Source organism: Gopherus flavomarginatus, chromosome 3 (genome assembly GCF_025201925.1).
Source record: "Gopherus flavomarginatus isolate rGopFla2 chromosome 3, rGopFla2.mat.asm, whole genome shotgun sequence".
In the NCBI taxonomy this organism is placed as follows: Eukaryota; Metazoa; Chordata; order Testudines; family Testudinidae; genus Gopherus; species Gopherus flavomarginatus.
The window spans coordinates 70,586,774-70,604,613 of record NC_066619.1 but is presented as its reverse complement, the minus strand read 5'-3'; the positions used below and the strand labels follow the sequence as shown (position 1 = coordinate 70,604,613).

The 17,840-nt window shown below is 41.3% G+C and overlaps 1 protein-coding gene across 3 annotated transcripts in view; it reads left to right on the top strand.

Annotated features, from left to right (window-relative positions):
- The window catches only part of TMEM232 (transmembrane protein 232), a 122,951-nt gene extending 105,368 nt beyond the window's left edge, over window positions 1–17,583 (top strand). For all 3 annotated transcript variants that reach the window (XM_050945792.1, XM_050945794.1, XM_050945795.1), the window contains 2 exons: window positions 11,700–11,793; window positions 15,441–17,583. In XM_050945792.1, the coding sequence (XP_050801749.1) occupies window positions 11,700–11,793; window positions 15,441–15,629 (283 nt within the window). In that variant the 3' untranslated portion in view covers window positions 15,630–17,583. The remainder of the gene's footprint in view (window positions 1–11,699; window positions 11,794–15,440) is intronic.
- The last annotated feature ends 257 nt before the right edge of the window (window positions 17,584–17,840 follow it).

Genomic DNA, 17,840 nt, shown 5'->3' with positions numbered 1-17,840 from the left:
AGATATTGTCAAGTCAGTACAAAAAACTGTTTAGATCAGCCCTAGAACTTTGCTGCAGCTGTACATTTATATACTTAACTGCTGTCACCAGGGTCAGGCAGTTTAATTTGAAGTCGATCCTTGATTTACCATGCTAAGTGTTTAAAAACTATTTGCATAAAAACCTACATACCCACACACAATGAACTTTTAAAAAATCAAAAGTTGAAGAGTATCTGAACACAAACCAACATTATTTTTGTTAACAAAAAGCTCTATTACCAAAAGTTCTTGACCAAGTAAATGTGCCACATCATACAGACAGGGGTACTGGAACAATTTTTATAGTGGGGGTGTTGAGAGCCATTGAATCAAACTGTAACCCCTGTATATAATGGAATTCACTTCAAGCCAGGGGGTACAGCAGCACTACCAATGCCCCTAGTTCCGGCACCTATGCACACAAAGATTATGAAAAACAGATATCCCTGCACTTTTCAGAAAAGCAAAATATCCATGAGTTTCAAGGCAGAAAGTTTAAATAGTTTTACAGAAAACATGAGAATTCCTGATAAGGACAGTCTTCTTGTAAGTGGGTCTCAGACTTCTGGAATTTATTGCCTAGCTATACAACTACATGGCCATTCTGCTGCTCAGGTGAATTATATGGAAGCACAAACTGTAGCATTTTGTTCATAAGAAAAGGATTGTTCTGTGACATGCAAACTGAGGAAATACAATTTGTTGCTTTGTTAACTCCACTCAAAGAGATGTTTGCAAAGTTAGCTTTTGAAATATTCTGAAACATGGTAGCCAGAAGTGGTCTTAATCTTAGCTTACAGTGTGAGACTTGAAAGCAATTGCAAAGTATTAGGAAAAAATGAGGTTAGATTCATTGCAATGCTTGCCCATTGATAGGTCTATAAAAGTCTGTGCACATCAGAATTTTGGCCGACGTACTCTTTTCTGGTATAGTGGTATGGTTGGGGGGTCAAATCAGATTAGTCCAATTGGCTTGAATCATTATGCTGGAGCAGTGCATGCAGGCTGTTCAAACGGCAAGCAGACCAATTTTAGACAGAATACAACCTACACTGCATTAACCACAGCCTTTTGCTTGTTATTCAGGTTTCCTTTAGAAGTTGGAATTAATTTGAAAAGATATTTTCAAATTTCACTATTTCAGCCTCCCGGAATGAAAATTCAAGCTCTTGATCACACTTCTAAAGAAGCTACAGTATTTGAGGTATTGACCATGTATCCTTGGTGGCAGGTCAGGCTTGAGCATTGAAAGCAATGAGAAAAAAAGTCATTTGGCTGCCACATGTCAGTGCTTCTTTAACCACATGTGTTTGTTTAACCAAACTTATAACCACTAGGTTTTGCGTGTCTCAGGATATATGAGACTTGGTGGAAATACTCTTCATTGTTTTATAACACTGCAATGGGAAAACATGGGTTTTCTGCAGTGAACTTATGAAAACAAGCCCAAAGATGCAGCAAAATACACATCAGGATTTAGGTGCCAATCTTTCTATTCCCTCGACCTTCAGGCAGGCCAGATGACACAACCCTCTCCATTCTGTCAGAATACAGCTACACTGGCCAAAAAAAAAAAAAAAAAGGTTCTCTTTTTAAAAAAAAAAAAAAAACAACAACCTCAGTTTAGCTAACGCAGGTTAAAATAGAATTAAAAACCCAGCAACTATGCTTTTAATTCAGCTTAGCAGCTTGAGTTAAAGCCTCTGGGGGAACCTGGGATTGAACTTGAGCTACTAACCCAAGTCTGAGTTGCCATGTTTCCACTGCTATTTTAAGCTGAGTTACCTACTGAGGGTTAGTAACCTGAGTTGAGAACATCTTCAGCGAAAGGCTGTGGTTAATGCTGTGTAGGTTGTCTTCTGTCTAAAATTGGTCTGCTTGCTGTTGGAACACCTTTATTCCCTACTACAGCGTAGACCTACCCTCAGTTGTAAGGACTTGTGTCCACCCTTTTAAGTCCACCTAAAATTCTCTTATCGGAGAAGGCAGCCTGCTTGCCCCCCCAAGGTGCAGGAACATCTCCAGATTGTACCATACCCACTGTCCTTAAAGCACTCTGCTGCCAAGACCCCCCAGAATATGGAACAGTCTGCAAATTCCCTGTATTTGTGGGGGATCATGGGAGATCAGGAAGTCAGCCATAACATGGTGAATTTGTACAAGTGGATGAGCAGCAGCAAGACAAAAGACCAAAGGAGAGTGTTTTGCCATTTGGTATTTTTCATTGTGTTTATTTAAGAGTCTTGTATGACAGATAGGACTCTACTCCAGTACAGCAAGGAGATACAGCAAGTTACAGCAGCTGAGAATCTGACCATTAGCTAGGGTGACCAGGTGTCCAGTTTTCAACACTGACCGGGCCATTGAAAGTCCGGTTGGCAGTGCTGTGGAGCTAAGGCAGGCTAGTCCCTACCTATCCTGGCTCTGCGCTGCACCCCGGAAGTGGCAAGCAGGTCCTGCTCCTAGGCTGGGGGGCGGGGGGCAGGAGGCAGCATGGGACTCAGTATGCTGCCCCTCCCCCAAGCACCAGCTCAGTACTCCTATTGGTCAGGAACCATGGCCAATGGGAACTACAGGGGTGGTGCCTTCAGGCGAAAGCAGTGCACAGAGCCTTCTGGACCCCGCATCCAGGAGCCTGCCCGCTGGAGTATGGTGCAAAGTCAGGACAGGCAGTAAGCCTGCCTTAGCCCCCCATACTGTGCCAGTGACAAGGAGCCATGGAGGTAAACCCGTGCCCTAACCTCCTGCCCCAGCCCCCTCCTGCATCCCAAACCCCTCATTCCTGGCCCCACCCCAGAGCCTGCACAATACAGAGCCCTCACCCCCTCTGCAACCCAACCCCCCGCCCCAGCCCACAGCCCCCTCCCACATCCAGAACCCCTCTGCACCACCTCCCATCTTGGAGCCCCCTCCTGTACCCCAAACCCTTCATCCCCAGCACACCCCGAGATGGAGCCTTTCTATGGTACAATAAAAATGCGTATTTTTAAAGTGTAAAATTGTTTACTGAATATATTTTTCAGATTTAATGTTAACTAGCAAACTTTAGTAAAACATAAGATTTGTCAATCAGAAAAAACAATCGTTTAAAAAAAAACTCAAAAAACCTTGATTCATGCTGTTTTAACAATCAGCCCCCACTGAACTAATATGGTAAGTTAACTCCACCGAAAATTCAGAAACAGATTTTATTAAGTTAGGTCACAGGATTCTTCCTCACCACTTTATTGTGGGCTGCAATTTTCCCTGTAAAGTTCCCAATTTTCCCTTCTGTGCAGCAGCACTCACAGAATCTATTATAGAGTTGTCACCATTACTATATCACAGCTTCACATTGTCTTCTGAAGTTCCAGTTTAACAGCTGGTAGTTCAGGTGGTAAGATAGACATATCACACTTAACTGGGCTTCAGAAGGAATATTTCCAAAGAGGGACTCCTATGGTACACCCCCAAAATGTTCAGGTATAGTGGTAATTGCACAAGCAAAATATATAGAGTAGCTGTGTGCATAAAACAGCCATTTTAGGTGGCTGATTATGATCAGCCAGGTCCTAAACAATGAGAGACTATTAAAACAGTTTCTGAACACCTTACAGTGATATTACAACAAAAACAATAGCAAGCACTTTGCTCTGACAATGAGCAGCATTGAGCAATGAGCAGCACACTGTGGTATAAAGGAAGTCTTTGACTAATCTGAGTCTTATAACAACAAGGCAGCAACCAGGGAATGATTGAACCTACAAATTAAGGCAAATGCAGACATGGCAGTGCTGATGTCAAGTAATAAGACCCAAATGAAATTTCCCTGTAGTATACTATGTTGGAAATTGCAGATAAAAATTTGAGGTGCTTCAGCTACTTATTACTTTTTTTTTTTAAACCCAAGGTTTATTAACAGAGTTCCGTGTCTTGAAGCTACTTAGCTGCGTCTGACCACTTCTAGCAAATTGTAAAAAAACGAAAGCATCTGAGGCATGCATCATTTTTCATTAGGTCATGTCAGATATCATCATCCTATATCATTTGATGTACATTAGCCTGATGCCATGTGAGGATAACATTCTATTACAGATTTAAGGGTTTACTATCTAACATTTTCAGCAGAAATAAGTTGAGTGCAATAACCAAAAGAACAGAGAGTTAGTGTGAAGCACTTCCTTGAAATTAAAAAAGTCAGCATATCCATAGTTTAACAGATGATGATTTTCCATGCACTGGGCTGCAGCTACAATAACTTAGCAAAAAGAAGCCTTAGGAAGAGAATTTACAGGCAGAAGTCCAGCTGAAAGAATCCAGGATCCAAAAGAAGAAGAAACTAAAAAAAACCCTGTATACATAAGAAATGTCAATTCAGCGCTTAGAGTAAGGAAAGTGTAATTAATTCCATAGAGAGATTGTGCTAGGAGGAAAATAAAACAAATATGTTAGAATAAATAACAATCAGACAAATCTGAGAAAACTAATGCAGCAGTCAGCCAACAATAGAGCAAGAGGAAAATTGTATAGGCCACTACAAACTATGGAAAAGATCATCACCTCCCAGATTTAAAATACAAAAAACATAGTAGGAATATTGTCAAAATGCTATTTATAAAGCACAGCATCCTCAAAAGACCCCAAACTGATTTACAGACTATGGGCCAGATGTCCCATTATATTTTTGCAGGGGTTCTCAACAGCGGCGGCTCCAGGCACCAGCGCTCCAAATGTGTGCCTGGGGCAGCAAGCCGCAGGGGGCGGCCTGCCGGTCCCTGCGAGGGCAGCAGTCAGGCAGCCTGCGGGAGGTCCCTGGTCCTCCGGCTTTGGCGGCAATTCGGTGGTGGGTACGCCAAAGCCGCAGGACTGGTGGACCTCCTGCAGGCAAGCCACCAAATCTGTGTGACCGGGGTAGACCTCCCGCAGGCAAGCAGCCGAAGGCTGCCTGACTGCTGTGCTTGGGGTGGCAAAAAAGCTAGAGCCGCCCCTGGTTCTCAAACCTCATTGCACTGCAAATCCCTTCTGACAACAAAAATTACTACATGACACCATGAGAGGGGACCTAAGCCTGAGCCTGCCCAAACCCCGCTGCCCTAGGCAGGTGGGCCAAAGCCCAAGCCCCACCACCCCAGGCAGAGGAACCAAAGCCAAAGCCTGAGGGCTACTGTCCCAGGCATGGGGCTTGTAACCTGAGCCCAGCCATGCCAGGCTGAAGCCCTTAGGCTCAGGTTTCAGCCCAGGCAGTGAGTCTCAGCAAGTCTAACACCAGCCTTGCTGACCCCATTAAAATGAGGTCACAACCCACAGTTTGACAACTGCTGCATTATAGTATTGGGGCCAAGTACCATACCAGAGCACAAGATGCTCCCTCATGGCACAACATGGCTCTGAAGGCACATTACCCTCAGGTCCCTCTTGCCTCCCCGAATAACTTGTTCCACACCCAAAATACACAATCATATTCCCTTTCCTAGGGTCTCATTTATTAAGTCTTTATAAAGATACAGTTTCCTGTGACCCTTCTCACTTGGGGTTTCCAATTTCACCCTCAGTCACCGGATGGTCAGGTTTCCTGCTCCTCCCTTGAGTTACCTCTGAGCCATGGAGCTCTGTCAGTTCTGCTGCAGCCCCTCATCTCTCTGGAGAGTCTTTTCACCCAAGCCTCCTGTCCTGGACCCTGCACTCCTGGGACTCAGACAGGATTGCTTCTACCAGTCTTCTCTGTAGGTTATCTAACCTGCCACTCCCTACCCCTAGCACTCACTCTGGAGGTTTTTTATTTTTATCTCCTTCCCAGATGGCCTGATTTTTGCCACATGACCTACCTGTCATGTGACTTGGCTTATTTTCTCCACCTGGGGAGGCAAAGTGTCACAGGTAGGGCTAGACCCCTCACCTCTTAAAGGGGCAGTCACCCTGTGACATGCCCCTTCACACCACTCTGGTGGCTAAAAAGAGTTGTAAAGCCTTATTGGATCCAGCCTCCACAGAATACTCCTTCATGATACAGAGACAGCATACTAGCTCTGTATTACCTGGTGCAAAGGGCATAACCTGAGGAAGGAGATGGAGTTGGATTGCTACTGCCAGAATGACCATTAAATAGCAATAATGTAAGTTAAAGCAACCTAGAGGCTTCTCGAATTTATGCTGGCAGCCAAGTATGCCTTCCTGCTGGCCTGAAAATAGGGGAATCTTAATCTGACCGTTGTCCTTCTAAAAATATATGGGTACTCAGGAAAGAGGATAGAACCTCAGTACATCAGCTACTAATGAAACAAAAAAAGTTTTAATTAAAAATTGAAAAAAAATAAATATAAACTTAGCAGTGATGTTTTACAGTACAACTCAGGAAAAATCACTCCCCTCCTTGGTTGCCTGTGAGAAGAGAACAGTGTAATTTAGGAAGGGGCACCAAAAGGCATTGTCCTAGCATCTGGTGATCACTAGGAGGCCTGCATGCCTCTGCCATGCCCCTTCCTTCCTAGTTTCTCCCTGTGCTGGGGAGGTGTGATGCAGTTGCCATTAAGCTAGCTCCACACCGCTAGAGAATCCTCAGACACAGGGGAGGCCCTGGTGTAGTCAGCTATGCTGGCTTCAGGGCAGCTGTGCACAGGTGGAACAGAACAAGGTGACTGTAACACAACTGAGGATGGAGGCCAATATGTAAATGAAAGGTACTGCTAACTGCTATACTAATTTCTCGGTGTGTTTTCAGATAATCCCTTTATTCCATTTAGTAAAACAAAAGGCTCTGACTTTGGAAATATAATAGTTCTGTGTTTAAATCTCCATCTTCCACTGAGGGCAATTTATAAACCTTTGCTATGGAGTATGCAGGTGCTTAGATATTTGAAAGAAACCTTCCATTTATAGTATGAGAATGTTGAAGAGGCACTATGTGGATAATTATCTCAATTCATTAGCATAGGTGAAAGCTTAAGAGTGAGAGCTTTATCACAACGATTTATAAGTAAAGTTAACACCACAGACTATATTAACACTTATTTTTTTTATTATTATAAATGTAATGTCTATAGATGATACATCAACAATGTGAAAAAAATCAAGGATACGTTGTTTTTATCCATAGTTAAATACTATGATGTTACTCACTATGATGGTGGCAGCTTCATATTTAGTAAGCATTTGATATGGATTTCAATAAGGCAGATCAAGTTTGTTAGCTAAGTGAATATCAAATTCACTGAACTGGGTATTTTGGTCTCATTTTAAGTTAAAGTGGTTTCACATTAGCGAATACTTGCTGCTTGTACAGTTGGTTCATACATAGACATCTGTCAGGTACTTTAGGGATTCAGCACTGCAGTTATTTGAAAATACTGTGGTTGCACAAATGCACTCAGGTATTATATCAGGCTGCTTTCAGTGCTGCACAGGTCCTGTCATCCATTTTTCTTCCTCTGTTTAAAATATATGAATAGTGTTAGTAGAAAATAAAGCAGAAGAAAAATATCATACAGATTAGCATAGAGGAAATGGCAAAAACCCATTAAAATGTCTGCTTTCAACAATCTTAGTTGAGCCCATTGATGCTATTCCTGTGTGCTAGAGGGCTTGTGAATATATAAAAGACAGTGAACTGCTGGGAATGGCTGTTTTCTTGGAAGTCATTTTGTAAAGCGTAGGTCACAATTTTTTCCCTTTAAAATCTCACAGCCTTGAGCAAAAGTTTAAAGATTATCAATTTCAAGTTATATCCCCAGTGCAGAATCTGCAAAGGAGGTTTTGATCGGTAAGAAAACATCTATTTTCTGTTCACTAGAAAAATCGTGATTTGCATTTCCCTTTTTCTACTGTTGGTCACCAGGCCCTCAATTGATCTTTACCGACCAGCTTCATCTTAAATCAATTCAGGGTTATTTAGTGTGCACACTGAGAAACTACCACTTGTACTTCAGATGCTACAAAATCAGTTCCAAGGAAATTTAAGCAATTCAGATAGTTTCTCTAGATGCAATTGAACTGTGTTGTACTGCACAAAATTGAGAGAGAGCTGATGTGGAACTAAGAAGCTGAAAGAGTTTAACCAACCAGGTAGTCAAAAATGGTACAGGTTGGCAAGAGTACAATTGTGTATATGGTATAGTCAATTGTGTGTCAGGTTTTATGGTACAATTTGTCCATCTGTGAGCTACAGTCTTACTTGGTAGCTGAAGCGAATGGGATAAGGTTGATACAGGTAAGAAACATTTTATGGGGTTGTTTTTGTTTTTAAAGAACTATTCCAGTTCTCTTTTAAGCCATTGTAGGTTATTGTTACTGTAACAAGTTCCAATATCACTACTGTACTTAATGTAGCATCCATCTTTTTACCATAAAACAAATCCTTCTTTTCAGTACTGCCTAACTGGACTATAGAAGTTCAAACTTGATTGAATTTTATCATATAAGATCTCAGCAGTCTGATAGAAAATGCCTAGCTCTGTAGATCCCTGCCCCAGTTTTTTACACTTTGCTATTAGTAAAAAGGTGTTTTTTTCATTTTTAAAGAAAAGCATGTTATTTGTCTCTCTTGGAACATAAGGAAATATGGGTTAATCATCTCCACTACATGGAGGGAAAATACTTTGAAATTGCTACGCTTTTTAACTTCAGAAATCCTTTTATGTGCAGGTGTGGCATATTTTAGTCACAAAATTGTATTATGCTCTTTATAATTACTATATAAAATTATTACTTGAATTTATACTACTTTTACAATTAGGCATAATTACTAAAATAAATATGCAATAGTCAACTAGGAATGCTTTGGGGAAAAACAATTAAATATGCAAAACAAGACCTAGGTTAAAAAAATGTCTAGATTGTCAGGGAAACCCAGGAAAAAAGGGAATTCACCGAAAGGCAGTATGCATCCAACACCAAGGAATATGTAAGTAATACAGATGGCCAGGCCACATTCAGAACTGAAGATCTTCACTATCCTGTTTTCTCCCTTAGTTTCTTTTTTTTAACTTTTTCTATGAGTTTGCAAATTCCTATGTAGTCCTATGTTGTGTGCTCTACGTCCCTAGGGCACCCACATTTTGTCTGGCTACAAATGAGAGGGAAGCATAATATTGAGGCTAAAGTACAGGACTGGGAGTCAGGAGATCTGGGTTCTAGTCGTTGTATAATAGGGATACTTTCTTATCTAACAGGTGATGTGAGGCTGAAATAATATTTGTTTTGTGCTTTGAGATCCTCACATGGCAGGACTATACATGTGCAATATATTATGATGATTCTTTATTACTGTTACTATCGGATGATAGTACAACTTAAATTTTAGGAAACTCCTTTATTTCATTTAGTTCCTGCCTTTTTCACGGTGCAGTACTGCTCAGGCATGGCAATAAAAGCAACTTCACACAATTTCCCTTTTCTTCCAGGCTGCTTGCAGGACTTTGCCCTTATCTCTTTTTAGCACCATCTGTGGTAGTAACTGTGTAAGCTGTAATCTACATATGAGATAGCTAATGTATTTTTAATCACCAGGATATATAATCCTTCTCAGAGTGTGGGAGGTAATAATAGCTGAAATCTGTCTACATTACAGCTACTACTGATGGAGCTGCACTGCTAGCAAATTACAGTTATGGAGCTTGCTAGTGTAGACAAAGGCCCAGAGAAGCCATATTCATTCACTTTAAACAATCTGCTAGCTTGTTCCAAGAGCAGACTCTTGGATGATTGTGTATAGCAGCTGTTATTGCTCCAGAACAACTAGGTCAGCTGTATAGTATTGGAGTGTTGCCCACTCCCTGGCCCTGACTGTGTAAAGAAAACGGGGAGGAAAAAAAGTTAGTTGTCCAATAGGAATGTTGCTTTTCAAAACAGATACATTTTGGGGAGGAAAGGGTGACAGAAGGGACTTGGAGGCCCCTGGGAGCCCCCCACCTGCTCTGTCTGAGAAGGAACCCAAGAGTCACTCATGGCAACAGCAAGAGAGTAGGTAGCATGAGGTAGCCCAGCTGCTGAAGACAGGAGGCAGGGGAAGTCTCTCTAGGGCTCCCTGCAGGTGGTGAGAATGGCAGGGTCAGAACTAATGATCTCCCCACAAATACCTTCATTTATAGGGAAGAGGGGCATGAAAGAGACCAGCAACTCTCCCAAAGAAATACTCTTAACAGGACAACAGGAGAGAGAAGGTTGTTCCTGAAATATAAGCACAGAGAGTGATAATATTCTCCATTCCAACTTCCCCATTCTTTGCATCAGGGTGGTCCTCTGAATTATCACAAGAAGGGGGAAACATGTCTAGGTTCCCTGTAAGGGATGGAGAAACAAATTCTCCACTCTGTGAGGGAAAGCCTTTGGCTGTGCATTTTCTTTTAGTGTGGGCCTCCTACAAAGCCCACTGAAGTCAATAGAAAGACTGCATGACTTCAGTGGGCTTTGGATTAGAGCTCTGTTGACAACTTTGAAAGCATGCAAGGCAGATTCATCACTTTTCTTTGTGTGCTCACTATCTGATAAAATAGTTTTTAGCCCAGAGTTCTGGATATAACAGTACTTTTTATAATGTGTAGTTAGAATACTGTTGACCCTCTGCTGAGCAGTAGCAGAAGTCAGCATCTTGCAGGTTGATTTCCCATTTAAGAAGAAATCAGTGACACCGATTTCTGGCATTTTCTTAGTATAACTTGTTGATTTACACCAGTGCTGGGACATAAGGAGTCAAACAACTTAACCAAAACCCTCTTGCAGGAATTCCAGCCCAAATACTAATGCCTGGTTCCTTAGAAGCAACTCTGCACCAAGAACTAACCATAGAGGAAGAGTCTAAGGCAGAGAGCAACTTCTCTGTTTGCAACAGCTGCCTCCAAAGAGTTCCCATCACAAAAAGCTAACAACACAGAATTTCTTCAGAGACCACATTGTTCACAGTCTGAGTAAAAATCATAAGATTATATAACAGCACCCCTTTGTGACTTCTGCTATAAAAATACTTATTAACAGGATTTAGATGCTACTGGGATAAGGTAGATGAGGTAATATCTTTTACTGGACCAACTGGTGTTGGTGGAAGGTACAAGATTTCAAACTTCACAGAGCTTTTTCTCTGGTCTAGGGAAGGAAACCAGAGTGTCTGAGCTAATAAATTGGGACAGATTGTTTACTTAACAACTTGTATTTAGCTCAAACACTCTGGTTTCCTTCCGCAGATCTGAGGAAGAGCTCTGTGAAGCCTTAAAGTTAGTACTTTCCACCAACACAAGTTGGTCGAACAAAAGATATTTCCTTGCCTACCTTGTCTGTCTCATATCCTGGAATTAACATGGCAACAAACAATATTGTAACCAATTTTAGATTCTACTGTGATGGGTGTTATAGGTAACCCTATGGTAGGTAGACAGTTGAAACAATCATGCTGCAAGTGCACAGGTAGCCTTTTTATGTTACTGCAATATTTATGGTATTCCTTATACTTAGCACAGAATAGGGAATGCAGAGAAACAGCATTACTTGCAGTTATGAAGATTTCAATATTGATCGCTACTCAGAGCTGCTCTGATGACACAGTGATGAAAATTCCTGAGCTTTATTTATATTAGCACTCCAACTCTTTTTTCCATTGATGGAAATGCACTGGCTGAAGATTTCCTCAAAAAGACTAGCATAGACGCAGGCATGATTTCAAGAAAAGGAATGCTGATGCGTAATGATGCTGGATGTTTCTCTTTTTACTAAAGGGAAGAACTTTTGCAAGCAAGAATACCAATTTATCCATATCCAGATATCCTTACCCGGACAGATAGGGAGCTAAAGAAGATAATTGAGGATCAGGTAAGATCTTTATTTCCCTTTTTGTTTGACAAGTAGCACTGTTTACAATTATAAAAAAGCTCTTTGAGCAAGGAGAAGCAGACCTGAAAAAATATGCATTTACATAAATTGAATATTGAGCATTATAAAATTCAGCCGTTACCAAACTTTATTACCTTTTAACTCTGCTACAAGTGCATGTTATTTGCTTCCTTAAATTATGGAAAACACTGCCTTTTGTTATTTGTTAAATAATAGCCTAATCCTGGTCTTTTGAATTGGCACTGATTTCTTCTGACAAGAATCTTACATCTGAGTACAGAGCACTGATTTCTTCTGATGTGTGTTCTAACAACTGAATCCAAACTCAGTTTTCTGGTGACCATCCTTTACCCTTGACAGATCAAGAAGATTTCTTAATCACTTTGTTCTTGTAGGATTTACATGAGCTGGAGAGGCACGAGGCTAGTCCATTAAAGCAATACATTAATCCATTGCACTGCATTCAGGCAGCAACTTCTTTATCTAAAAATATATCATTACATTCTACTTTTATTTATTTAGAAAGATATATTCAATTTGACCTTGTTGCTTAAACTCAACTTGACAGATATGCCAACACTACAGAGGTAAATTTTCACTATAGCTCACGGAGACTTAGTGACGGACTGCTGTTAGCAATTCCTGATTGGCAACAGATGCTAGTAACATTGGAGTGTATCAGGTGGCTAAATTGGAAGGCATTGTGCCAATAATTTATCATTACATTTAGCTACATATTAGCATTTTGTAATTTCATCAGAACTGCTATATTATTATTATTATTTATATTACCATAGTGCAGTGGGAGCCGCAATTGGCCGAACCTGCGGACACGGCAGTTAAACAAACCAATAACAAGCGGCATCCCAAGTCTGAGAAACAGTTCCATAGTGTCTAGGAACCCCAGTGATGGACCAGAACCTCATTGTGCTAGGTGCTATCCAAACAGAATAAAACAATAGTCCCTGCCCCTGTTCGCTTTCTTTCTCTAGTCACTATCTCTCTGTTTCTTGTCTTCCCCCAATCTTTTCTCTCTCTCTCTCTTACCCACCCACACACCTGGTCAGATCCATACCCATTCAAACCCATGGCCCACATGTAGCTCGTTCCTGGGCAGACTATCAGACCTTGTTTTAGGTGTGGCCCGTTAACTGTCTCATAGACTTTAGATGCTCATGATGGTCCCTTCTGGTCTTAGTCTGACATCATGCACATCGCAGGCAACAGAACCTCACCCTCTAGACCCATAATCTCTGGCTGAGTTACTGAAGTCTTCAAATCATGATTTAAAGACTTTAAGTTACTAAGAATACACCATTTACATTTGTTTAAACCTGCAAGTGACCCATGCCCCTTGTTGAAGAGGAAAATGAAAAAATCCTCATGTCTCTTTCAGTCTGACCCAGGAGAAAATTCCTTCCTGACCTCAAATATGGCAATCAGCAACCTTATGTGAAGAGCACATTCAGACATCAGTTTCAATGAGATTTTAATTCAACCCATAACAAGATTTAACCTAGTTCATAACAATATGCTCCATAGCTAAGAGTGATTGGTTTAATTCTTTGATACCTTTAATCATGGATTTAACACTCCGACCTGCCAGACTATCTCACAGTATTGTCCAAACTCATCTCTTTGCACATCCAAATGTGGAAACATTTTCTGAGAGGACTGTTATATGCCATTTTACTTATTTGTGAGCCTCTGCTACTTGGGACTAGAATCTCCTGTTTGCCAGGATTGATGAACCCTCCATTTGAACTTTTGGAAGAGTGCTCTGTATGTCCTCAAGACTATTACTAGCTGCAATAAGATCAGCCAGGCTAGTAAGGGAGATTTACACTAACTGATCATACACATTTTCTAAATATAAGGGGGGTACTATGCCCAGATCCTAAATTCCTAACTAAGGGCTAGATTCTGACAGGTATGCAAGAGGGTGAGGGCACATGGAGTGTCTCCTTATCTTTTGTATCCTTGACTAGGGCCTGGTTTGAATGCTGTTAAAAGACCAATGCCTGACCCCTGGTTATTGCCACTGTGGGTGTTGTTTGATTGATTTTGAGGACATGTCAATGCTTTAATGTCTTAGAACATGCTTCATTGGGACCCAGGTAGCCTCTACAGTAAGTCTTAGTAAGCTATGCAAAGCTACACAAGCCTGCTACCTGCACTTATATTCATACCTTTACTCAGTATTGCTCTTTCTATTGATCTGGCAGCTAGGTCTGATGTCCAGTTCAGTTGAGCAAGCTGCAGTCTTTATTTAACTGGTTCTCCTCAAAGCCACGTCCTACTAACAGGGCTGCTCAGGGCAAAGCAATTTTTAGGGCCTCCTTCCATAAAAAAAGTTGCAATACCATAGAATACTATATTCTCGTGGGGGCCCCTGTGGGGCCCAGGGCTTGGGGCAAATTGCCCCACTGCTCCCCCCCTTTGGGCAGCCCTGCCTACTGACAGTATTATAAGGAGAACAAAAGGTTATTTATTCATAGATTTTTCAGTATATTGGCAGCTAGAGTCCCACATTTATCTTCCCATTTTCTCCAAGGTCTTTAGTAGTACAGTATATAGCATTTGATTAAACTGAAAAGCACCTTGGGGTCGGGAGGGACCATACGCCTTATACAACATCAGGTGACCCCAAAGGCCAATGCTTTCAAGAGGGTTCAATGCCAGAAATGCATGTGCTCCCAAGAGTGGGTATTTTGCTTCACAAAGAACAAAAGTAAGTAAATAACTTTTTCTTTGTTATGTTAATCAGAAGTGCTGTTTTGGTTTTTGGACTTGCTTTTGCCATCAATATTCCTGTCAGCTACCCAAAAGCATGAGAAAATTTACATTTCAGTCCAGAATTTACCATACCTGGTCCTGTGCTTTGAGACTGTGGTTCTTCCCTCTCCCCTCCCCCTCCACCTCCCACCCACAATTTTTCTTCTTATGAAACCTAAAAAGCCCCCCAAAACACCTGACACGTTTTTATTGCTGCGTTACTCAGACTTGGATTTTCTGTATTTAAGAGTCTGTAGCTGCAGGGCCTCCATTAATGCAGTAATAACATTGTCATTGAGGAACAAAAGAACAGACATTAACTTCTGCTTCTTGATTGCAGCACTAAAATACTTGCAGTCTTTTTCAGCAAAATGTTTTTACTTCTGGCAATGGCTATGTTTCCTATAAAGGCTGAAATAAGCAAATACATTTCTTACTTGGTCCCCCCCTTCCCACCCCCGAGTTTCTCAGCATTGAGAATGTCTGTAAGTGAAACCATGAGATAGACTGGAAATATGAATACCAACTGTATTATGTTTAAGTTAGAGCTGAGCAGGGCTGTCCACAAATGAATGATATTTTCCACTAGACGTGTGAGCCTTCCACCTTGCAAAGTCATACTCTTCTGTTTTAGCAGCAATAAGGGAAGCTATGACATTCGTCCACTGCCCCAACCCTTGCACACAGCTGCAAGCCTCCAACAGAAGCCCTCTTTCTAAATACCTGTCCTTACCTGCCCTTGCTGTTTGTGCAACTGTTTGGTTCACATTAACCCCGGTTATGCCAAATTGTGTTTTTTCCTATATAGGCATCATTTACCAAAATGAAATCATTCTCTTGTTTTGCAACAGTGGCAGAAAGAGCTGCAGATCAGACTGAAGGAAGAGGAGGAGCTCCTTGAGAAAGAACGTCAGGAAAAACAAAAGGAGGCAGAAGAGCACTTCAGAGAAATTATGAAAAGGCGAGAAGAAAAGCTGCACAAGAAAACCAGACCTTATGAGCTTCCTGTTAAACACAAAGCTGAAGATTTGATACAGTGAATTAAAAGAGCCAACTGTCAGTATTTCAGCAACCAGCACAAATAAGGGACTGAGTTTCTAATCTAAATTTAAATACTTAAAATTAAAATTAAAAGAAAAATTATAAAAAATAACTGCTCCCCAGTGACCAATTGGTGGGTACTTTTAGAATGACCTAGCATGCCAGGTCTGCAGCTCTGTGACACCCAAGGAATCCATTCCCCTGAGGATTTCAGCAGCCTAGGAAAAATCCCTGGGTGTTACTGAGCTGTTGAAGCACTCTCTGAGTCCTTAGCAATGGGGGTGTTTTTGGAGTAAGAGGAAGTGGCTGGAACACCACAGCATCCAGTATTCCCCAACTGCTGGAGTAGCCCTTTTAGGTCACGGGAAGCCATGTTTAATGTAGAGTAGTCCCGAGGTTGCCTTTTGTTATAAGTAGGACTTGGATGGGCCTAGTGTCAGGGAGCCTCAGCCCCTCACATGCCCTGAGCCGATCACAGCTGCTGCTAAGGCTGTAGCCCATTACTCTTAAAAACATGCAAAAAGGCTCCATTTCAGTAAATGGGATTAGGGAAAATCTTTTTATAGCTTTGACTTCCTGAGATTCATCTGGAGTTTCTACTTCCAACAATGAACTGAAGCTTCCAAATTTTACCTGATTTCAGGTCAAAATCAGAGATTTCTAATGGTCTCCCTTCAGACCATACACTGGCCAAATAGCAGCTCACATTTGCCACAGGACTAGCAAGCCTTTGTGACCTTGGCCTTAGTTTGGGTTTGAAACAAAACCAGGCACATTTTTCTGTATTCAGGTTTCCTTAAGAAAGGTTCATAAAGCTCCAGTTATTTCCTAAATGCAAGAACTTTCATGCATCATCACTTTTTGCTACACTCTTTTGAGATAAGATATATCAGAAATGTGGTCATTACACCTGCAGCAACTAAAAGTCCCAATTGAGTGCAATTTTTTCAATTATCTTTTTTCCATTAGTATAATTAGCATTTCTTCCTATTAATTCTTGACTTATGATCACACAGCATATTTTATCATTTGTAAATAGAAGTAGTTGCTGTTCATTACTAAACAATTAAATATGAATTACTTGTAAATAATTGATAAGTGGCATTTCTGAATCATCTCTGAAAAAGAATGAGCATCAACTGAGTTTTGCCTGTGTGAGCAAATCTTAGAATAAAACCAGTTATAAACTTGGCAGAATACGGAAGCAATGAATTGAAACAAATTCTTCTTGAAAGTTTCTTTAAAAAAAAAAACAAAAAACCTAAGAAATCAGCAAGAGTAGGCTAGAATCATATTACTCTTGAAATACAGCAGATCTCCCACTGCTGGCACTGGGCCTCTTGGGCATGTGGTTATGTGATTTGAATGCACAGTTGTACTACTTGCATTTGCTAATTTGGCATGTGATTGTATCATCATTAGGCATCATAGCTAAAATAGTTGTGATGAATGGGGGAGTTCATGCTTCTTTGAGCAGACATTTCAGGTGACCAAAGACAATGTTACATTGATTCATGTTTGGAGGGTTACTTTTGAAGACCTGTGAAATGCATAACTCAAGACCAGTAGAGAAACCCTACAGATCTCAGTATCCCCAAGAATACCCAGTCTCTCTGAATTGTTCCCCAAGCTCTCGCCCCCATTCCTCTTTTCCCCCTGACAATGGGTTTGAAAGGAGTCATTCAAACCTGCATGCTTTCCTAACTCCTGTCCTGAGCCCCCGCCCCAAACAAAGGAAAATTGCTTTGTGCCTAAAATGAACCCACAGAAGTTTATGCTGATTGGTTCATGACTGTATCCATTGAGAAAAATCTCTGCAGGATTAGGGATGAAATACCATGGGGGATGGTCATCACATTGATCTTGCCCCTTTCATCACCAGCACCCCCCTTCCACAGCTACAGCAGCCTGCCCTACGGCCTAGAAGCAGAGGGCTTCTGCAGGATTAGTGGAATGTGTCACATAGCTCATGCTTCCCCCATGCTCCCCAGCCAGAATCTATCAGCTTTTGGCTCTCCTCCAAACACAGGGAAGGGGCGGGGAGGTGTACATGGCCTAAACTATAGAGCATGTATGGCTATTTTACACTGTGCTGTAACCATAGTCACTTCAGTGGGTTTACTCCTGATTTACATTGGTATCGGAGGAGAATTAAGATAATAAATGGTCCAGAGACAACAACGGTGGGGGTCATGTGCCCCCCTCCCACC